The sequence below is a fragment of the Erpetoichthys calabaricus genome, chromosome 2 (genome assembly GCF_900747795.2).
Source record: "Erpetoichthys calabaricus chromosome 2, fErpCal1.3, whole genome shotgun sequence".
In the NCBI taxonomy this organism is placed as follows: domain Eukaryota; kingdom Metazoa; phylum Chordata; class Cladistia; order Polypteriformes; family Polypteridae; genus Erpetoichthys; species Erpetoichthys calabaricus.
In genome coordinates this window covers 74,945,224-74,969,436 of record NC_041395.2, presented here as the reverse complement: position 1 = coordinate 74,969,436, position 24,213 = coordinate 74,945,224, and the positions used below count along the sequence as shown (strand labels likewise).

Below are 24,213 nucleotides of genomic sequence, written 5' to 3'. Positions count from 1 at the left end.
GGCACGTCTTCTATACTGCTCTATGACATATTTACAAGTAAAGAGAAATTGATTGAAAGCTTGATTGAGTGTAATGGACATGAAACAAAAGCGGGGACATGCATGCTCCTTTCAAAAAAGGCCTGTGGATACTACATCTAATTATACCAGATTACAATCAAATTGAACAAATTAAAGCTGACCACCAAACACAAAATGCCATATCTTTAATAAAAACATGACAATCTGTCTGTTGTATCACATCTAATAGAGGCACTGCTCTGGTGTGTGCAACAGGGCGCAAGATAAACAGATGCGAAAAGCCTAATCATATTGGCCTGGTCCAGCCACTTTACCAAATGCTCTAATGAGTAAATGTGACTAACCAAATGACAAAATAAATGCTAAATATTTAGGAAAACTTCATAGTCATCCTTTCGCATTGATATCGGGAGTGCCATTGTGAGGGAGCGTCAGTCAGGAGTCGGCACAATGGCCATGTGGCGCGATTCCCAGAGGGTGATCTGGCTCGCAGGATCCCCATTGTTGAGGACCCAAGTGGTGGACCAGGCCAAAGGGACACCCACGTAACACCTGGTTGCAGCAGATAGAGGATCATTTCCGGAGGGTGGGACTGGACCGTGTGTCTGCCTGGGGGGTTGCTAACCAGGATCCTGAGCTGATTTGTCATGTGGTGGGTACGGCAACGTGCTGTACCAGTCTGACCTGACTAGTCATCCAGTCATTTATCAATGCAAAGTCGCAGGCAGGAGAGAATTTATAAGACTGGCCAATCCAACACAGAGAACACTTACTCACTCACATTTGGACAATTTTGAGTTCCCAGTCAATTAGTAAAATCAGCAAAAAACTCTTTCAGATATTGGGAGAGCATGCAAGACCCACAGAGACAGCAGACAAACTGCAATGTCAGCCCAGAACTCGGGAGATGTGAGTGAATAGCAATACACACTGTGCCACCATGCCAGCCATAGCTTAGGAGCATTCACTGATGCCCCTGAATGCAAGCCATGCTGAAAAGAAGAAATCTCACTTTTCAGAGGTGGTTAAAGTAAATTCTTCTAATGATTATGTGTCACTGTTTAAATCAGGGGTGTCCAACTCCGGTCCTGGTGGGCCACAGTGGCTGCAGGTTTTCATTGCAACCTTCTTCTTAATTAGTGAGCTGTTTTGGCTGCTGATTAACTTGTTTTGCCTTCGTTTTAACTGATGTGACTCAGACCCCTTAGTTGTTTGTTTTTCCTTAATAAGCAGCCAAATAATAATGAGACACAAAACAAGCTGCCACATGACCAGTTAACCTGAAAATAAAGAAAACTGAAGTGTCTTGGTCATGTTGGTCTGCTCAGGTCACCCAACCATCTTCACGGTGGTCTTAGAAAAACATAAAATCGACAGTCTGCTGTGGCAGAATGAGAGCAGCAACAAGTCATGATATTCAATAATGACTTTAATTAACCGCAAGAACTGGCTTCTCATTAAGAAACTGGTTGGACTGAAATTGGCTCAAGGTTGACGTTCCAATTTAGCTGGTCATCTGTTATCTTGTTTCACATCTCATTTTTGTTTGGACGCCATTTAATGAAGAAACAAATCAATTCAGAAGACTGAATCCTTAAAAACAGGGCTATTAAAATGAAGGGAAAATGAGTTAATTAGCAGTGAAAACGGCTTGCTAATTAGGAAAACGGTTAGAATGAAAACTTGCAGCCACTGCAGCCCACCAGGCCCAGAGTTGGCCACCCCTGGTTTACACCATGTCATTTGTACAAAACAGTTGTTATTATTTACCTTTAATTATGGGGTACTTATGGGGTTTGAATGTGTGTGTTCTATTTGGTTTTGTTAACTGCATTAAGCAGACACCCCGTGACCCTGTGTTAGGATATAGCGGATTGAATAGTGGATGGATGGAGAATTGCGTTAATTACTTTTTATCTCAGGGTGATGTGTTAACGTGTGTAAAGCTCCCCCTTTCAATCTGTATTTAAATCACTGCCTCATACAGCCATCCCTGTGAAGGTTAAACACAAACAAAACTGAGCAAATTCAATTCGAAAAGGAAGTATTTCTGAGTTTTCTACCCATGCTGAAACTTAAAATATCAATATAGAAAACTACATCCATTCTTCATTTACATTTATGGCTGCAACTGTAATTCATTAAATGTATTTTAGTAACGTTCTTCACAAACACAGGTTCAGGGTGTCTGCATCCTTTTAAACCTTTACATCATTAACATAGATGAATACTCCATATTGGATAGACACAAGCAAAAATGAGCAACTTCAGTTCAATTAACAGAAGCTAATTATGATGACTTAAAGTCATTATTAAGTAAAAGTGTAAACATCCACTTTGTTATGCTTGTAAGTAATAAAATGTCTTACTCTTCTGCATGATATTAAACTCTTAACCAGAAAATTGCAAAATAGTTCTCTATGTAAAACTCTTAGAAAGGAATTCATCATTTTTAAAATAAAGTGTTTAAACATGTCTCCATAAAACAGATATAAAGAACAGAAAGTTTTACAAACTCTGGCGAAAAGGCTAAAGAATTAGACTTTTGCACAGAATAATTGAACTGGATACAAGTTAACACTAAATATGCCTCATTACTGCCTACTTCCATTTATTTAATCATAAAACTATAGCTATTTATTTTTATCATATTGCACTTTTTCTTATGTTGTAAGCTGCTGTACTTTAAATAAATGTATGCTTAAAATGTTAGGCTATCTGCTGTATCTATTTTCTTATTATGCACATTGTGATGTAGATGGAAAGCTATTATTATATATGTTTACGGGTAAAAAGGTGCCACAATGCTTAAATACACCGTCACTGTGCTTGTCACACACTTGTGGTCAGCTACAAGATATAATTAAAGACACACTCAGAAACCACGCTTAGAGGACATCCTGAATCAGAGGCGCATACTCTGCTAGACTACAGTGGGCACAGGTCATGCCCCACCAGTACAATTGGCTTAGATACTGGAAATTCTGACTGGAGAGTCTACTTCTAACATGTAGTACATGCCTCCTCAGAGTGTACTAAAATATTTAGCATTCTGAAATATCGAAAATGAAACATGCAGTGCAGCTTAGCAGGGGAAACAGCAAAGAAATTCAATTTGACTAATAAACATCAGCTTCTTGTTAAGCAGTAGCCTGGATTGGCCGACTAGGTGGTGGGGAGCAAAGCCCGAGGACACAGAATTTGCCTCCGTTTTGCTTTTGTGCTAAATACTGTAACTTGTGAATCATAAATCAGCATACTCTTAACAGTTTGTAAGAAGCATATCAGGCGCATGTCCAATGTATTCCAAAGGCTTCAGCTTCGTACTCAGGCATCAAGGGCAGCTCCAGCTTCTGTGCCCCACTGCCGGTGCCCAACACTGCGTGGCTAAAGCCCACTGCTGAGCTACTGAGCGCAGTTCATCTCAGATCGCACAAATGCAGCACACCGTCCCGTGTCCCTCCCTCCCCACGCTGATATTAAATTGCAAAGTTACGGAATACAACATTCTTTAAAAACCGATAGTTTGGTGCCGTGTTTCTGGCATTCGACACTTGATCTCCCGTCTTTCGGCAGTAACAGCAGTAGGTCGTCTTGATAAAAAAGCAAATTACATTCGACACAAAGCTTGAATCCACTTTCAGTCACGAATACAACACTAGCTCTAAACACATCTGAAATATAGGCGCCCATCAAATGTACACTGAGGTGTTTCCTTGCTGCCCGGATTTAGGAATGTCACACATGCAGCGCTGTCCCCGTTTGCCTTATAAACGGAAATCGACCGGCGTATCGCAACAAGTGCGCGAGAATGAAGGCGGCTCAGCCCTTCAGCCTCCAACCCGTGGAATCGCGGCATAGTTATGCACGCCACTCACCTGGTAAGTAAACTCAAATGAAAAAGGAGTATTTCTCTGTTTTCTACCCATGCTGAAACTTAAAATATCAATATAGGAAACTACATGCGTTCTTCGTTTGCATTTACGGCTGCAACTGTAATTCATTAAATGTATTATTAGTAACGTCCTTCACTAAGCACAGGATTCAGAGCGTTTGCATACATTTAAACTGAATACTCCGTATAGGTTAGACACAAGCAAAAATGAGCAATTTCAGTTCGATTAACAGAAGCTAATTATGACAACTTAAAGCCCTTATTAAATAAAAGTGTAAACCTCCACTTTGTTATGATTGTGAGTAATGTCACATCACACTTTTGTATTACTTATACAATTAATTGTTTATGATTTCACATTCATGAATATTTTCCATTAGCTATCTTGTTTGTGGTAACATATCTTAACGTCATGACTAAAAGACGCTGTAAAATCCCCGCAAGTTACTTCTGATCCACATTTTAACCATCTCTCAAACTGGATGGAAACTGAACCTTGAAATGTAATGGCTTTGAAATGAACAGATTAAAAACATGGCATAATGTATTTGTCCGTACACTAATCCGCTAGTTCTACTACATAATGGCTCTTGCATAGACCAGGCTTCAGGTAACGGGCTAGGCAGGTAAACTATAGTGCAGCTGATGCATTACACAGAGTGTCGTTCTTTTGAACTGACAGGGTCTTAAATAAGTGTGCCCAAAAATGAGAAGGCGTGTCGCGTCTGTCAAAGCGGATGTGTAGACTGCTGCAGAGGTTAAAGAGAAACCAAGCCACTCAAAATCATCAATCCAAGAAAACTCAAAGAAATCGAACCCGACATTTTTAGCTATGCCTTGGAATGTTTTACATTTGCAAAAGTAAGCAGTACAGATTGTCTCTTATGTAAATAACACATTTTAAAATGGACCCATTTAAATATAAACGTTCCGTTTAACCAAACATCGATTTAACTTTTTAAACTTATTCTGTGATGCCCGCTATAAAGACTTTAAAAAGCCACCCACGTGCACGCTTACAGGTTTGTGACAATCCATAAACAGAAGGGAATCCTTTGATCTTTTTTTCTGTTTTAATATTTCCAAAATTATACCTGTCTCAGCTTTTACACGTTTTGCTTCTGTGTTGACGTTAATTATCAAGATCTTTCTGTCGCCGGGGGCGTATGAAGGCTGTAGCAGAAACAACGGTTAACCCACTGAAACCTTTATTTTGATAAATTAAATTTGTGAATCTGTTGAATAACTCCTGACAACACATGCCTAAGAATTTCTGTACGGTCGTTACATTATATATTTAATTATCTTGGAGATAGGCATTTGGAGATCTGCGCCTTTCACTCACTCCCACTTATTCTTTCTAACACAGGATTTGCCTTTTAGTCACGGATTATCACAATTTCTGTATTTTCATTTACGGAAACCGTACTTAAACGTTAATGTCGGAAACAGAAAAATGACAAAAGTGATCAAACACTATGCAAATAACCCTAGAAAACTGGCATAAATCGCGTAGCTTTGCAGACACCACGTGCTTCATTGATTGCATCTCCTCATCTTATAAACGAGAAATCGCTGTCAGTCAAAGCTGATTGGAGAGCTCGCAATAAAATGTTTATCATACAGTAAAGCATGTCTGCTGAAGAGCAATGCTTTTGTGTGCTCTCACACTGCTGATGCATGTTTCAGCACGATTTAAATAGCATCACTGGCTGAAGCTATTAACTGGTGCCCAGAGTCTCCGGTTTCGTGTCTGCATTGAAAGTGGAACCTTTAAATTATTTTTCACTGCCGCTATCTTGACAGTCATCTACATAGATTGATAGATAGATCTGTACCTTGAATGTGCTGATTAACAACGTTCTCCAGACGATCTAGTCGTTCAATTATCCTTAAAGTTTCCCCCTTGTCCTCTTCCAACTTCTTCTCTGGAAGTGGTTCCTGGACTTTAATATACACGTTCGCTATGTAGTTAGTAACCCATCCCACATACAGCAAGCAAAGGATATTGGTCATGCCACTTAGAATGACACAAGTAGACACCAAAGTTTTGGTCTTCCTGGTGCAAGCCATCCTTATCTTCCTCCATATAGCCTCCACAGCCCGAAACCAAAATGCTAGAAGTGCACTACAATTCCGTATTTATAACAGGAGGGTCAGTAAATTTCCATTCATGCAGGTTGAGTGCCAACGAGGACAAGATGAGCACTCCGGTGCAGCGACCAAGAGCCGCCGCAGGTTAGCAGGTTACACGGAGCGGCTTCACGCAATCCTTGGAAACGAAAGAAAAATAGCACCACGCACGGGTTTCAGCGCCTCTAAACTCGCTGAAACTTTCGCCTGTTCTTTGCTTTCGGATTTGTTTCTTCCATTCCATTCATCCATAGACAGGTCTAAAGGAGATGTAGACAAGCTTTTACGGCGCTCAAGGGGGACCAAAGCAACACGGCTCCGACGTCCAATAAGAGGGGCACCGAGTTGTAAAATTTAGATTCAGCAGCTTGCATTGTCCAATTAGAACAGGGAAGGGCGTGTCCTAACGTAAAACGATCCAATCGGAGATCAATATAAGCACTCCCGCTCCTGAAATAGCTGAAGAGGAGCTGAAAGAGACGCAGACAGAGCCGGCATTGACAGGAGTTAGCGAAGGAATGTGGAGCGGGGCTGCGCCTGGTGTAGCACTGCCTGCCCGGCACCTTCTTAAGCTCTTGTCCACAATTAAAACACAGCTGGAATCTTACACTTGCTTTCTAGCAACACAATGTTGAATAGTCAGTGTGTTTGGTCAGCTCAGTGCAGCATCGTCACAATCAGATTTTTTAAATTCAATAGCTTTATATTTTTGGCATACGAACTTTCTCAGAACAGTAAAAAACGCTTAATCTGAAACTTTAATGTCGTGGGGAGTCGAAAAAAGAAAAGAACCAGTCCTGGACGGGAACAATCCACGGCATATGTTTTAAGATCTATCTATCTATCTATCTATCTATCTATCTATCTATCTATCTATCTATCTATCTATCTATCTATCTATCTATCTATCTATTATAATAATAATAAAATATCTCTCCCCATGTTCCCATGTTCAAGACAGGAAAATGGGTTTTACTAAAAGATTATGCTATCAAAATCGTATTCTCTTTTTATTGGTTTGTTATGAAATAAGTTATTGGTATTGTCCTAATTGATCCAGCTTGATTACCAAGTGAAGAAAATTTGTTGTAATTTAGTGCCATCAATTTCCCTTTTGAGATATATATCGAGAAAGACATTGGCATACCTTAATGAAGATTCTCTACAGTTACGATTTTGATACCATTTAAACAGGTTTTGTCATGTTACTAGCCATTTTCGTCAAGGTCTATGGAACTTGTATTTGAGGATAAAAAAATATTTTCAGGAGTAATATAAAGTGCCGAGTTTGATGTTACTTCGGTAACTATCCCTCATCGAATTATTTTCCTGTGAAATTGATTACTGTACATAAAATGTACTTGAATAAGTAAAATCATAGCAAAAAAGTAAGGGATGAACACTGCTAATAAAAATTAATAAATATATTTATTTAAAATCGATTTTGCATGAGGATCACCAGGATTAGTCCATAATTCAGTAAACTCGATCAAAATATAAGACGTTTGCAGTTTTAGTCAGTCCGATCACTCTTTTATCCATACGTTTTATTTGCTCAGTACAAGGAGGCAGGCTTGTTAAGGTGGATTCAGCAGTAAAGTTAACAACCCTCTCTCTTTTAATACTGTCCATCCATCCATCCATTTTCCAACCCGCTGAATCCGAACACAGGGTCACGGGGGTCTGCTGGAGCCAATCCCAGCCAACACAGGGCACAAGGCAGGGAACCAATCCTGGGCAGGGTGCCAACCCACCGCAGTTTAATACTGTGTACTTCTCAATTAAAATTTTACAACTTAATGATCAAATATAAACTTGAAAATACATATTGAACCACGAGGCTACAATTAGTTGCTTATTCGGTTGACTGCTTATTTGTTAACTGCATACTAGGGTGCTTTTTCACACAGCCATATGCAAACAATACTTACATTAGGTTTTAGGTTTTAGGTTTAGATTTTATTTATTTATATAAAACATTTATAACAACTAAAAGCTGACCAAAATGCTTTACATAGAGTAAAAGCTAACAGTAAGAAATTAAAGTCAGATAAAGAAACACGTACACCAACATATAAATATAAATAACATTTACATACATACGCAAGAATAAAATACTGCAGTATAAACGATATGAGTAGAAAGGTTTAAACAATGAAACCCATAAGCTATAAAGCAAGTGAATAAAAGTGCCTTTTTAGTAAAAACTTAAAACCATATATCGTGTGAGCTGACCTTTTTGCGAGGGGCAAACCGTTCCACACTTTAAGACCAGGCATCGCAAAGACACGATCTCCCCTCAGCTTCAACCGTGCATGTGGGGCAGTAAGCAATAGCTGATTTGAAGACGTCAGCTGCCTGGCCGATGAGTATGGATCAAGAAGATCTAAGTACGCTGGAGCTAACCTATGTAAGGCTTTAAACACAAACACTAAAATCTTAAAATTCACCCTGTAACTATAGGGAGGCAATGAAGAGAGGACAGCACTGGTACGATGTGATCCCCATTTTTTGTTGCTGGTTAGAAGTCTAGCAGCTCCATTCTGCGACATGCAGGGTGTTACAATAATCCAAACGAGACGTGCTAAAAGTATGAATGAGCTTTTGTAGGTCATTAAATGACAAAAACGGCTTGACTTTGTTAATCGCCTTGAGGTAGAAAAAGCTACTTTTTACCTTAGCAATGATCTGTTTGTCAAATTTACATTAACATCCATCCATCCATCCATCCATTTTCCAACCCGCTGAATCCGAACACAGGGTCACGGGGGTCTGCTGGAGCCAATCCCAGCCAACACAGGGCACAAGGCAGGAACCAATCCTGGGCAGGGTGCCAACCCACCGCAGGACACACACAAACACACCAAGCACACCAAGCACCAAGCAATATTCTATAATGCATACATTAATTTGGGTTATTAAAATTAATCGTTTGAAAAGACAAACACTCTACATTGTGGCCCTGTATGGGTACAAATGAGGTAAATCACGTTGGGCCACTTTCATTTTCACAGTTTTTGAGATGAGACAAGTACCTTTTGCTAAATTGCACTTCAGGTTTGCTACACCAGTCAGATCCACTGGTAAACTTGGCAGACTTCCATTAATGGCACTCCATCCCACTTAAGTTTTACAGTTTTGTAACAAGATTGATGTCATAATTAAAGTGCATTTGAGTTTTTTCCCTCCTAAATGCGGGTACATGGGTCACATTCAATGGTAAACTGTGTCTGTTTCTCCCAGTCCTATGCATTAATAACCAGAACGTGCCAAGCCTGCCAATGAATTTTACTAATGTGGCCATGCTGAGCTGAACAAAACTGAAATGAAATTTTTAAAAGGAATTGTTTTGTCTGAAAACTGTGAAAATTAAGGTGACCCAACACAATGTAACCCTTTACAGGGCACTTTAAACACTATAGTTAATCCTACATATTAGATATGGGAGTGGGCCAAGTTTGCCAGGAAAACTGACCTAGTTTACCATCATTGGAAGAGGCAAAACTCAACTGCAATTTAACAAAGAAATGTCTTGCCTGAAAACTGTGAAAATTCAGGTGGTTGGCCCAACAATGTTTAATTGTTTACTGTATATTGACAATTAAATATCACAATTCTTTTAAATACATATGGGAGTGTGCCAAGTTTGCCTGGTAATTTGATCCAGTGTTGGGTCACACAAAACCTTAACTCCAGTTTAACAACAGAACTTGCCTTCCTTCAAAGGTGTAAAAATTAAGATGACCACATGCAATACAATCCTTTCCATTTCCCATTAAACATCAATACCCTGTACTTAGTCCCATTCTTTAAATATGAGAGTGAATTTGATTGCTTTAGCTGTGTTGTACAAAGGCAAAACTCAAGTTAAATTTAGCAAAGGAATTTGTCTTGTCTCAAAACTGTAAAAATTAAGGTGGCTTAATGACATTTAACCCTTAACAGAGCCCATTAAACATCTCAGTCAGCTCCACTTAAAGATATAGGAGTGAGATGAGTTTTCCAATGAATTTGACTAATGGTCCCACATTGGGCCTGCCAAAATGCCAATGCAATTTACTTAAGTAATCAATCTTGTCATTAAACTCTAAAAATGAAAGTTGCTGCACATGATATAACTGATTTGTACACATGCAAAGCCAAAATGTGTAATATTTGTTTTTTTCAAATAACTGATCTCTTTTAATGATGCAAATTAATGCATACATTGTAGAATATTCTGATTTGATGTTCACATAGATAAGTAACTGGTTTGTATGCGCTGTGTGAATAAAGCTGAGAGCCAGTAAACAAGTAGCTCAAAGTGAGTAAGTAGCCAGCTGCGTAATAGGTTCATTCAGGTTCATTATTGTAACGACACAGACATTTTCCATCAGTCTAGGGATGGCATCAGAGATGAGTCACCAACAGAATGAGCTGACATTCTATATTTAAACGAGGAACTTTAGAGCCAACTGCAGGGGAGCCCATAAACAGGGTAAGCCTGCCACAGTCTGTTATGAGGTCCAACCTGTTACGATGTCCAACAATTAATTTGTTGTATACATTTCTGTGTATTTTCTATTAATCTGAATAGGTTTGGGTTTCGAGACCCAAGACATTCAAATGGGGTTTTATTTTGTCCAGAACTTGTTTTGAGAAAGTTCATTAATTAATCCTGATTTGTCTCTATGCCATTTTTGTTTCCTGCTGCTCAGGCACTCCTATGCTAAGTTTTTGTTCCTGTCATCTCCATGGAAATCTAGCCCAACATTCCTTGGGGTGTGCTCATTTGTGATGTCAAATTGGCGATTATACAAAGGTCATCCCAGTGTTTCTAAGGTATCTCAGCTTGACAGATAAACCTTGTTTCACTGCATTAAATGATTTTCATTTAGTCTGTCTGCTTTTTTCAAATCCCTGTTATTATTTCAGACTTCTCCAATCGCATTTCAGCTTTGACAAAAGATCTTGTGGACTGCTGGGTTTGACTTTTAGCCTCTTCTTTGACTTATGATACTCGCGGTCATTTTCACTTCCGTTCTACTGTCTGTTGCGAGTCGGTATACAATCACGTGATCTCTAGCTAGGGTGGCACAAGCAAGCAGCCCTTTTAAGGATAATGATCTATCATAAAAGCAGCAATAAAATGAGCAGTAAGTCATTGCGTTACGACTAGCATGCACAACCAAGCACTACAATATGTTCAATGTTTTAAATGCAACAATTACAATAATTACATTTAATACTATGCCTTCCAGTCTATTCTGTGTTTCATTTTGTATTCTTTAATTCATTGTGTTGTGCACATTGTTAGCTAAGCCTAACCCTAAACCTAACCCTGGTAATGTGCTGTATAAAATAAATGTGTGATTGTAGGAAGCGTAAAAAAGAAGAACCAATCCTGGATGGGATGGCAGCATACAAAGACCATTTTAGAACTGCAACTGACTGTAGGAGTAGCATGTTGGCACAATGGTTAGCACTGCTGCCTCTCAGATCCAGGGGTCTGGATTCAAATACCAGCCTTGACACTATCAGTGTGGAGTTTACATGTTTCCTTCATTTCTAATTTACATTTACTTATTTGGTTAACACCTTTATCCAAGGCAACTTACAACATTTATGATACAATTGGTTTTCCAAGTGGAGCACAGGCAGGTCAAGTGACTTGCTCATGGTCACACAGGGTCAGTAGCGGGATTTAATCCTAAGCCTTAACCACTACACCACACTGCCTCCCTATATCCCAATGTCATGTGTGCCAGTTTGATTAAGGGGACTAAACTGACCACATAGAAGTTGATGATTTTGCCAAGCTGGATAATCACTTCATCCAGGGCTGTTTCCTGCAGCCTACCTCCCAACGCTACTGGCCTTGGATGCTACCATCTGTGACTCTAAATTTAAAATGGTTGGATACATGGGTGATATTCACTATGACTTTATTTAATTACAATGCCCACAACAAATCCCTCTAAATCTGGAAAAAAAACAGTTTGCCACAGTAGAAAATCCAAACAGGGATCAAATCTTATGAGAACAGAATTAACCACATTGCCTCACAATACTATCCTTAGTATAACCTAAAAATAATTTAAGGGAATTGAGTTTCCAAATTGTATGCCCTTCTTAATTCTTAGAGAGTTTAGAGGAAATGAATGTCTTATTAAGCCAGTCTGAATGATTCCTGTTTCATACTGTTATGCAGAATGCCAACCCCTTAGCAACTGCAGCACTGTTTTCATTGTGTGCGTTATGTCGATTTGCATGTTTCGCCCACAGATATTGAACTCCCTAGCTGCTTGCTTAAAATAACAGAGGTGGTGACTGAGGATCAGTCCCAGGTACACAAGAGGATCTTCAGAACATCAGGCTTAATTTCCACAGAGTTTTGACCATCTGTTAAGTCACAGACTAATCCATAAGTCTAGAAGCTGAAGAATTAGCATTGTCTAGTTAAAGATTTTTCACATACAAGAGAATGCATAATTGTTGTTTTATGATTCATCTCATTTTAATTGGGAGCCAATACCTGCCTCCTTGGGTAAATGAAAGTTGTTTATTTCCCACCAGTCTTATGGTAAATGTTTCCATTTATGAACATCCAATCACAGTGCTGTTTTAAGGATTTTAACAAGGATTTGAATATTTAGTTGACCAGACTGCATAGTTTATATGACCTTACTTGATTTGATTCTGCTCTTTTGTTTTTTTTCTGCAGATGTCATTTAATAAAAGACTTCTGTGGAAGATAGATGGCACACTTCAACCATCCTCAAACCCAGAAAATGCGAAGGAGACCATACAATGAGGAGATTTATTAGGAAATCAATAACACGAAGGTGTTAACAAAGAATAATTCAAAGTTTAAAATAATATTAGATAAAAGTTGTTATATGCCACTTCACGGTAAGTGTCCCTAACTATCTGCAAGGTGGCTTGTCCAGTTTCCTACACACTAAAAGCAGGGCAGAATTCCAGAGTCTTGGAGCTACCACCATGAAAGTCTGATTACCACTTTAATTGAGTCCTGGGAATAGTTCATGTATCCTGACCAGAGGACCTAGGGGATCGACACAGGGAATAAGGCTGGAGATGCTCCACTACTTATTTGGGAGCTTGGCCATACAAGTCATTATATGTAATGTGATGGATGGCTGGGGATCCTGCCCGGACAGGACGACCTTTATATGAGGAGACCGGGGGAATGGGCGCACTACCAGGGTTTACATCGGGGCCACGGATTTGGAGCGTAGAAGCTCAACCTGCTGGGGGTCCATGGTCATCACCAGGGGGCACCTGGACAGCTCCAGAGTCTGGACATACAACACTTCCGCCACACCCGGAAGTGCTGCCAGAAGAGGAGCAGGGTTCCTATACAGCACTTCCGCCACACCCGGAAGTGCTGCTGAAGGTTATTCATGGGACACCTGGAGCACTTCTGGGTGCACTTTGAAGGAGGCCGCCTCACTCCATTCAGGGGCCGGAGTCGAGAGGTAGAAGATGAGGTTGCGAGTGAGGAGTGGAGGTGGCAGAAGAAAGGATTGAGTGGAGTTGGGTATTGGAGCATGGTATTGTGTGCGGGACAGTTTAAATAAGTAAAAGAGTGTGTTCTGGACGTTCTGGGTCTGTGTGTCTGTCTTTTAGCCGGGCTACCGTCTACAGTATGAACAAGAATTTAAAAACAAATTCTTAAAGCCAATGTAATGCCATTGTTCCTTCACCCGCTCTTCACCCATCACTTTTCTTCAACTCCTTCTCCCAGCCAAAGCAGTGGGACAGTAGAGCTCAATGTTCTACAAGCTACTACAAACCCAAGCATGTTTGGAAGTGAAAGCATAAATGCAGATAATGAAGCTAACTAAGCAAATGCATGAGTTCAAGTCTGATAATCTGGGTCTAGAAACTGGATGCCATTAAAACCAGCAGCCACAATGATTCCTCAGGAATAAATCTGCTATTTGTACATCTTATGAACAAAATTGTTTTGCTGATTTTTACCAGGCACAGAGTTATACTCTATTTATTTGAAAGAGACGTGCAGTCATTTTGCTGGTCACCTACCTCTGCTCAGCTACTAGCAGAGGGATAGTATATCCCAGCATTTTCTCTTCTCATTATGAAAACATAAATGTTTGACAGATAAGTAAAGACCATTCAGCCCATCCAGCTTGTTTGGTTAACTAATAGCTAAGTTGTCCCAATATCTTATCTAGACACTTTTTAAAATTATAGACTCAAAGTCATCAGGGAATCATCAGTGTTCACTGATCCCTTATTTTTCAGGAGATGTAAGAAAAAAAGCTGGGGCCTCATCCAGGGTTGGTTCCTGCTTTGTACCTGATATTTAATGCACTCATAACATAATGCGATATTATAAAATGTGTGGTGCTCGCTCATGGGCATTTGACAGTAGCCTAGCTCCATGGCTGAAGACACTTGTAAATTTGAATTAGACTGAGTAAGCGGAAAAATGGATGGACAGATATTCATAAACCAACTGTCTTTAATGAGCAACAATGTTTACTGATAAAAGTGTATACAACTTGATCTGTGCCTGCATGCAGAGCTGTGAACAAGAAATACTGTAAGTATAGTTGTTGACCGAGGGAACACACTGATCACAGAGGAGATGTTGGTGCATCAACCGGGTCACCCCTTTCAATTTGTACAAACTGAAACTGGTGCTTGATGGCACCATCGGCCTGCTTTCTCCAGAATAAGACAAGCCATGCTGGGAGAATCTTGGTTTTATAGCAGAGGGACTGGAAGGGGTGGAGTCAATTTCCCTCCTTGGACAGTTTCTCAGGGCTGTTGGAGACAAAAACAGATGATACTGTCAGTGGCAGCACCCACTGGTGACCAGAGTGGTGATGAGCTCGGAAATCAAACCTCAGACTCGCATGTGTGACAGTATGCAAGTGAAAGAAGTCAAATCTATTGTGAATTAAGGCATTTCTTTCTAAATCTTTATTATGTTGTCATAGCCCACTCCAGCTGCTCCTCTTAGATGTCTAAGTCACTGGGAAACCCACTGGAGAATCGATGAAGAATTTGTGACGCCACAGAGTCTCTTCTCATGAATGAACTGGGAAAATGGAATCTCAGGATACACCCTACAGGAATGACTGGAAGTATAGTGAGCGTAGCCATGTCCAGAGAGTGCTTTCTGAGGGCCATACCTTAAGGGGGTGATCTCATCAAAATGGTATCTAAAAGAGCAAACATTATGGTAAAAAAAATAGCAAAATGGCATTGAATCTTCACTGTTAGTATCATCCACCCTTTTCCTAAAGGACCACGACCATAAAAGGGACAGAAGAGAAGAACAAACCCAAGAGTCTTCCCTAGTTACTAAATAGTGGAGCACTTTAACCAGAGCTAAGTATGAAAATAGTAGATCTAGAGAACAGTTTAAGTGCTGCTGTCTCATGCACCCAGTAGTGGCCACAATGTGGAAGCCATCAGACTCACACTCCTAAAATGTTTAAGAAAGCTGTAATATAAGTTAATAACTATCATTCTGCAGTTAAACTTTGCATAACTGCATGCAATTCTATTTTTGAGTACCTCAGGATTGGATTTCAATAATCTGAACATGAAGAGAAGTAAGAAGTATCCAATTAGCCTTTGTCTTTCTGCGTCGATGCATAATCTTACGTAAGACACCAGTCGATCATATGTATCATATGTTAAAAGTCTATTCGTTTAAACTTTTGGCAACTGTTGTCTTATTAGTGAGCACCATATTTTGGAACTTGTGCCCTGCCACATGCATACCTCAGAAGTGGAGGCCCATTTAAATGCTACCACCACTGCAAATATGCCAGAAGGAAAATGTAGGACTTGACCTGCACTAGAGAGAAGAAGAGAAGTAATGAGAGACAAAGTGGACGAGAGGCTCCAACCTTATTCGCTGCATGTGCTTTGTTTCAATAGGAGCTTACTGGGAAACTTGGATGGTCAGTGAAGTATCTCATAGTGAATGCTCTACTCTACCCCAAAACCCATCTCTCCATGTTCTAACCTACTTATCTATTTCACAGTGGCAGGAAGCCACTGCATAATAGACAGACAGGCTTAGTTTTCACCAGACGTCTGAGTTTTTATTTGTCACATGTAGTATCCTACGTGTACAAAAAGAATAATACAAGATGAGGAGATTAAATCTAATCTCAGATATTAAATATTTTGCTTATCCTTTCTTTGGTCAACAGGATTTTCACAGTCCTGAGTGTTGGACTTGATTGAAGAATATGGTTTGGCCCTATCTAAGGAATTCATTTCTTCCCCATTCTTGTGGCAGAACCTTTTGCACTGGAGATGCATGCAGCATGAGAGTTTCCTGCTAGGGTTTCTTTTCACTTCATATCAGCTCAGTGTGTTGTCTTTATCTCGTACTACACAATGAAACACATTTGATTCCAGTGCCACTAAATCTGAAACTATGTCAAATAAAAAATAAAATGCATAAGTACCAGATTTTGAAACACAGTACGCACTAGAAAGAATAAGCAACAATAATTTAGTAAAACTGAATTGTTTGTGCAGACTAATTGAAAGTGTGGGTGTTCCACATTGGAGTGCTGGGCACAGGTCAACAGGTTAATAATTTAATAGCTCGGGGTAGGAACTGTTTGAGAGTCTGCTGGTACAGCTTTGAATCCTGTAATTGGCAAGGTGGCAGACATTTTGTTGCTGTGGTGTGTGTTGTCTTGTCATATGTGCCTGATTGACGGAGTACTGCTAAATTGGTCATCCTTCCAACAGGTTCTCCCATCTCAGCAGAGCACTCCCAAAGCTCTGTTAAAGTGACTTTTGGGTTTTTCTTCACCTCCCTGACCAAGGCCCTTCTTGCCTGGTTATTCAGTTTGTCTCTTTAGAAAGAGTCCTGGTTGTTCCAAACCTTTCCTGTTATACAATCATTGAGGCCCTTGTGCTCCTACAAATGCTCAAGGGGATGATCTTATCAAAATGGTATCTAAAAGAGCAAACATTATGGTAAAATATAGCAAAATAACATTGAATCTTCAGTGTTAGTATCGTTCACCCTTTTCCTAAAGGACCAGGACCATAAAAGAAGCAAAGAGAAGAGCAAACCAAGAAGAACAATCACAAAGTTTTAAACATACTTTTATACCCCGGCCCTAATCTATACCTCACCACAATTTGATCTCAGGGGAGAGTTCCTTGGACTTCATGGCTTGTTCTTTGTCCAGTATGAATTGTTTGACCTTATATATGAAGTCTTGTGCCTTTCTAAGTGATGTCCAATTTATTCAGTTTTCCATAGGTGAACTCCAATCCAGTTCTAGAAACACTCCAAGGATAATTAAAGCAAACAGGATGCACCTAACTGCAATCTGGAGTGCCAAAGCACTTACAGAGATTGGAGGTTTTGATTTTTACTGCATTTGCAAACCTTTCACGCTTTCACATTGAGTTACTGAGTGTGGACTGATGGGCAAAAATGGAAAATTTATCCATGGAAACACAATAAAGTGCTCAGAAAGTGAAGGGGTCTGAATATTTTCTGAATGCACTGTAATACAACCAGCCAGTCTGCTCTTTAGAAGTTACTGAGGATCCAAGGAGACACATTGTCATTTAGCCTCCTCAAAAGAGTGAAATGACTGTTATCCTTCTCTGTTTGTTTGGCTGTCTGTGGTCCTCTGTTAATTCAAGCCAGTTCATTTGTGTATAAATACAAGTGTGCTGGTCTCATGACTTCTTCCTCATCCATTTATGTGTTATTTATTCCTTTTCCTGTCTTGTGGTCTATCATTTGTTACATTTCCAGCATCTCTCAGGACTTTAAAAGTTAGAGATTGCTCTGTACACCGTAGGTGTGTTATAGTGACAACTACATGCCGCAGTCTGTTAGTCATTTGACAAAAATGCAAGCGTCACAAAAGGTTTTTTGGGTGGGATCAATAGTTTATTGGAGTTTTACAGGAAATAATGAGCAAAAACAATAATCAGTAAAGTCATAAGAGACAATGATAGCAATTAACAGTAAAAATGACTCTCATAATTTGTTAATGTTATTCACACAGAAATTGCTCTTTTGTGATGTTAACCAAATGGCTTAAATATATGCTGTTATTATACTAAAACTATAAACTCATGTGAGAACTCTGTGGCCTTATCAATGAAAAGCATTGTTCAAAAACTATGAAATTAATTGCAAAGAATTATTTGTATTCACGGGTTCATTTGCCTTTGAATATGCAGAGTGTTTATCACAGGTCTGGGTTCTGAAACTGCAGGATAAAAGGATTTCCTTTTCTTTAAGTAACAACCAGACTCCATCCTGTCTGCTGGGTGATAAGAATAAAAGGACCACACCCTCATCCTCATTGCGCTTGGAAAGAAAAAAGAAAAGTGCAGTGGCTTGCAAGCAGGTGTACGGAAGGTTAAAGATTAGTGAAGCATATGGCTGAAAAATGAGAAGGCAAACAAATCAGACGTCATTCTGCTTAGGGAGCCAAGGATAGTCATTTTAAAAAGGCTGAAGAATGGCAAAAAAAAGTCTGTAGGCATCTACATTTTTTTTTCCGAGATTGTGACACTGTTTTGTGTTCCTGTCTTCATGCATTTGTGAATCACATCCACCCATCTATTCCACTTCAGGACTGCCTGCTGTGTCTACTTGACGGACATGGTGAGCTGGCGACTATCCCAGTATTGCTGGGCACCACCTTAGTTGCACAGTTGGCACTACATTGCAGAGGCCCACCCCATCCAGACATGTTTGTCCCCTTCATTCTTAAAATGATTGTTTAGAAATTTGTTTATGCACGTGTTTTACATATTAAAATCAAACTGAATAAAAATGACAGTTTAGAAAACATGTGATATGTTTCCTGAATAGCAGATGAGATTTTTGATTTGCTTTATTAATCCCCGAGGTGGATTGTTTTTTAACATGACCTTTTGAGGTCAGAGGCAGCCATTGTTCAGCACACCAGAGCAATTCAGGTTAAGGGCCCGAGGCGTAGGATCCCTTCTTGCAGTACCAGAATTTTACCAGCGCAGATCCTTAGCCTCAGAGCCACCACTCCACCAGTTGGCATTACCACGATTTTCCGTCAGGTGTTCACATTTCATGTTGGCCAGAATGGCCGCCAAACTGTCTCGAGTGGCGCAGCTTGTGAGTTTTTACATTTTGGACTGTCACTGTGGAAAAAAAAAAAGATTAGGAATTTAATTTTATGGGCTTGTTTTAACAAAAAGCAAGAACTGGTCCCTTGTTTCATTCGTTGTGAAAGACTCTGCATTCAAACTGTAAAACAAGATCCACTTCAGTGGTATTACAAATCTAACTTCAATATAAAATCATCCAGCAATATATCATAACAGCTGCGGTGGGTTGGCACCCTGCCCGGGATTGGTTCCTGCCTTGTGCCCTGTGTTGGCTGGGTTTGGCTCCAGCAGACCCCCATGACCCTGTGTTCAGATTCAGCGGGTTGGAAAATGGATAGATGGAATATATCGTAACAGCTCCTGCTGCCAGTGCATTCTCCTGAGACACCCTCAAGTGTCACACAGACTCGTAGAGAAGAGTGAAAAGGCACCACACATTAGATTGCGTGCTCATTATATGTAGGACAAAAACCGTTATACGTCAAGCTGAATCACATGTATGTTAAAAGCGATTTATCGGGATTATTAAAAATTATTTTTTGATTTATTTTGTTGATTTTATGATCTCCAGTTGTGCAGAATACTGTGTGGGTTTACTGTATGGATACATGTTTTGTCTGCACGCTCTTAAAAATAACCATCCTTTAATGGCACTATACTGGATTGTGTGGTTTCCTCGTAGACCCATTGCTTGACAAAGAACCACTTTATTCTGGGAAGGGTTCTTTGCACATAAAGTTGGTTATTTGGGGTTTATAATAGTTCCTAATATGTAGACACACCAGAAATCTTTAATGTATGATAGGCCACCTAGCAGGGTATGAACAGAGCAACTAAGCCTGAGTGAGTGAATGTATTAAGAGTCCTTTTAAAATCAGGAACTCACTGGTATATCACAAACCTATTATTGTCTATTCATGGTTATTTAGAGATGATCTAAATTAACAATTAATGGATCCTTCATGTGGATGGTTCTTTTGGAAACCAAAAGTGATTCCCCAGTAGCGTCACTCTGAAAAACCACTTTGGTACCTTTATTTTTAAGAGTGCAGTACGTTGAATTGTGCTGAAGTTCTGTTTGCTCTCGTCTCTTGTTGTCTATGCACTCTCAGACATACCTGTTGTAAATCAAATATATTATGGCTTTTATTTGTGTTGTAATCGAACAGAAGACCAAAGTGAAAATCCAGTGTCTCCCTGCTAAATCTGTTCTGGCACTGACCCTGCTTGGTTGTGCATAATTTTATCAGCCGCCTGTGATTTCTGAATGAAAGTGGATATGTCTTCAGCTTAACTCAAGAAGCCCTGCGTTGTATCCTCTAAGATGAAGCCTAAATAAAAAAAGAACAAACTGCTTAAGGACATTTACATTAGGCAGAATGCTCAGTGGGGCCTAGGAGGTCTTTTGGCCTGGAACCCCTCCAGATTTTGTTTTGTTCTTTAGCTTAACTGGAGTTTTTTTTTAATTTTTTCTGTCCACCCTGGCCATCTGAACAAATCCAAATCGTATTATGTGATATCATCTACTGTTAAATTCTATTCTGTACCTGTAATATTTTTATTTTACTATTATATTGTATTGAGGATTACTTGTGTTTTGTTCTGTGCATTGTATTGTATTTATCACTTTTTTTGATACCCACTGCACGCCCAGCCTACCTGGAAAGGCGTCTCTTTTTGAACTGCCTTTCCAAAGTTTTCTTCCATTTTTTCCCTACAAGGGTTTTCTGGGAGTTCTTCCTTGTCTTCTTAGAGAGTCAAGGCTGGGTGGGCTGTCAAAAGACAGTGCCTGTTAAAGCCCATTGCCGCACTCTTTGTGTGATTTTGGGCTATACAAAAATAAATTGTATTGTATTGTATTGTATTGTATCTGACCTTATCACTGTCACTTAGAAACTTAAAAAACAATTCTATATTTTAAGGAATCAGTTTCTCTTAATTATACAGTATATCTTGTGTAAGTGTGCATTACTTATTTATTTTCAGCATACTATTTATGCCTTATTTTTCTTCTCTGATGTCTTGAAGGTTTCCAGAAAGGCCAGTCATAATTGTCCGGACATTCCAACTCCCCAGTTGTAGAGCTTGTCTCTTTCTTTGAGGTCTTTTATTTCTTGGTGCGATGGTTAAAGTCTGCTGTTCAGATAGTTACTAATCTTCATGCTCCCAATGAAGATAGTAGACTTGGCAGGACAGCCTCTTACAATAGCTGTCCAGAGAGATCCAAGAATCTCTCTGACCATCGGAAGCAACCCATAGCGGCGCGCTCTACGCCAGTCAAGCAGAAGCTTATAACTGCAACTTATCTGTTGCTCCTTATTTGTGTCGATGCCGAAAGTGAAGCTGGAGTGTCCTCTCCAGGTTGCAGGTATAAGTTTTAGCAAGTGAATGGTAGAATGTAAGCCTGGGCAGTACTGTATGGAGGGCCAGCTGTTGCCCGTCCAGCATGCCTCCCCCTCCACATCTCTGTTGGAGCCAAAGGAATAGCACAGCTGTTAGAGTTTAGCACCAGCAGAATCACAGGAGTTGCCAGCATGAGGTTTGTGGACCACCAGGGGGAGTATTGCTCCCCAAACCCCTACACAGACAGGCTGTGACACCAGTTCAATACAACAAACTTTTTATTCTTCACTGGGAAAGCATTTTCTGTTGCTCCCCACTTTACAGCACAGTACAAAGCACTAAATATATCATATTCCTTTTCTCCTCCTCTCTCTCTCTCAATTCTCCACTCCTCCTCCCATAAGTTTTGTCCACGTCCACCGCACTCTGGCTCCCTGATTGGCGGCTCCTTTTATAGTGCACCCGAAAGTGCTCCAGGTGTTTCTCAACCTTCTTCCGGCTGCACTTCCGGGTGTGGTGGAAGTGGTTCTTCCAAGGACCCAGCTGCACCTGCAGCACCCATGGAGCCCAACAGAGCTACTCCAAACTAAAACTCCCAGCATGCACTGCAGGGTTCCATGGTGTTGTAGCAACCGAGGGGTGGCTACCCTCTAACGTCTCTCCCTCGGTCCTTCCACCCAAAAGCCATCTGTCACAAGTTATAGAAGCGACAAAATGCCTTGGGTACTCCGACTCTGGATTTTTCCTCAAGGTTTATTCCTGAAGCCTTGTCCATGTCTAGATACAGCTGCAAGGCAGTGAAGGTTTTGAATCATAGTTTCTCTTCTCCTAGATGAAACTCGTATAGGGCGGAGTCATCATTTGCACTTGCCACTGCCCTTAGTTCACACGTGTATAGAGTACATGATGCTTCTTAAATAAGCACAGAAAAAGGAAGCCTGCATCATAAACAGAAGTCATCCAGTTATAAGCAGAGGTGGAATTACTTGTATGCCTTGTCATTTCAATTTTAGCAGCATTCAAATTTGTCAAAAATGCTGTAATTTTCATAGAGATAACATACATAGCTTATGCCTGAGGTATTCATGCACCTGGTAGGTCTCCACTGTTCTTGTCTCCATATTCAGGTTCCAAATTTTCACAGATGGATATTTCCTTATCATCATATAGTGCCCATTATGACTAAATTTGACATCAGAAATAGATGAGATGATTTCTGAGAAAAATGATCTATTACTGGGATCTTCTGGCTATTCAAACAATTAAGAGTGTTTATCACATAGTGTAGCAGCTCACATATCACATAATCAGATTATACCTTTGCTGCTACTGTACAAAAATTTGTTGCAATGGTCAGGATGAAACTCTGCAGCTTTTAACAAATCTGTTAGGTCCCCCATATTGGCAGGCTTGATTTCAACAATATTAAAGCTGCAATCAGTGATCTCAAGGTGCCACAGATTTATGTGAAAGTCGTCAGCAGACAGGTAGGTTTCAAAATCAGTCTTGACTGAAACAAAGTTGATGTGGTATGCGTGAGCATTGACAAAAACTCTCCTTGGGCTTGATTCAATCATGAGGTCCCTTGGCCAGAGCACCAGCACCCGTAATGTAGTGACTGTAGAGGGGGCTCTGTACCATTCATCCTCCTCTTTAAACAACGAGCTCAGAAGACTGAACATGGAGTTTGCAGCAATTCAGGAAACACAGGCAGGGGAAAGACTCTGATGAGCCCAGAGAATATGGAGTAGGCTTCGCAATGTGCAACAGCCTGCTGATAATGGTGGAGCCAGGCAGAAATGGCTCAGAGCAACTTCTAACTCTCCACCTCAACACCACCAAAGGACCTACCACCCTTGTTAGCACATGTGCCCCAACACTGTCCTCCGGAGGCAGAAAGACAAGTTCCATGAGAACCTTGCATTCGGAATATCCCCAACAAAGAGCAACTCATTCTCCTAGGTGACTTCAATGCAAGAGTGGGTGCAGACCACGATTCATTGCCTTCCTCGCTAGGCCAGTTTGGTATGGGCAAAAAGAATGAGAATGGACAGCAACCGCTCAAGTTGTGTACCTACCATAACCTGTGCATTATCAGCTCTTACTTTAAGACCATGCCTCAATTCAAGGTCTCCTGGAGACACCCACTCTCAAAGCACTGGCATTAACTGGATCTTATCCTGGTCAGGCATACCGCCATCAAGAACGTTCTCCACACATGCTGTTACCACAGTGAAGACTGTGACACAGTCTTTGGTGTGTAACAAAATCAGGAAGCAGCACAAGAAGTTCCACATACTAGAAAACAGGGAACCCTTGCATTGACATCAGTAAGATGTCTCAGCCTGAATTCGTGGAGCAGTTTGCAGAAGCTTTTGAGAAAGAATTTGGCGCCTTGCAGCCTGGAGATTCTGCCACACAGAAGTGTGAAATTCTGCTGTATACAATGCAGCACAAAGTCTTGCTTACCTTTTGGAAAATGATTTCAAACAGCCATTACAGATTTGAGGCCAAGTCAGCTGTGATGTCATTGAAGTCAAGTGTGCCGCCCTCGCCAAGTACAAGTGGTCACCCGGTGAAAAGAATCTGCAGTTTCTCAGGGCTTCCGGGAGCAATGTCCAGCAGATTGCCAAATGTTGTTTCAATAACTACTGGACAGAGCTCTGTGAAAACATCCAGATGGTTGCCATAAC

The 24,213-nt window shown here is 40.3% G+C and overlaps 1 protein-coding gene, 1 long non-coding RNA gene and 1 pseudogene across 3 annotated transcripts in view; 1 reads left to right on the top strand and 2 right to left on the bottom strand.

The window, feature by feature from the left end:
• The window catches only part of LOC114645984 (polypeptide N-acetylgalactosaminyltransferase 18), a 771,561-nt gene extending 765,174 nt beyond the window's left edge, over positions 1-6,387 (bottom strand). Inside the window, exon 1 of the mRNA XM_028793932.2 lies at positions 5,755-6,387. Within this exon, the coding sequence (XP_028649765.1) occupies positions 5,755-5,989 (235 nt within the window). The 5' untranslated portion in view covers positions 5,990-6,387. The remainder of the gene's footprint in view (positions 1-5,754) is intronic.
• Positions 3,579-18,553, top strand: LOC127526678 (uncharacterized). 2 transcript variants are annotated; one of them, XR_007934109.1, is made up of 3 exons: positions 3,579-3,902; positions 12,753-12,940; positions 18,327-18,553. It is a non-coding gene; the product is annotated as an uncharacterized LOC127526678 (long non-coding RNA). The 2 variants fall into 2 exon arrangements; XR_007934108.1 differs by having other exon boundaries at positions 17,315-18,553.
• A 3,811-nt stretch (positions 18,554-22,364) lies between these two features.
• Positions 22,365-23,224, bottom strand: LOC114645282 (serine/threonine-protein phosphatase 2A 55 kDa regulatory subunit B alpha isoform-like; annotated as a pseudogene).
• Positions 23,225-24,213: the final 989 nt, after the last annotated feature.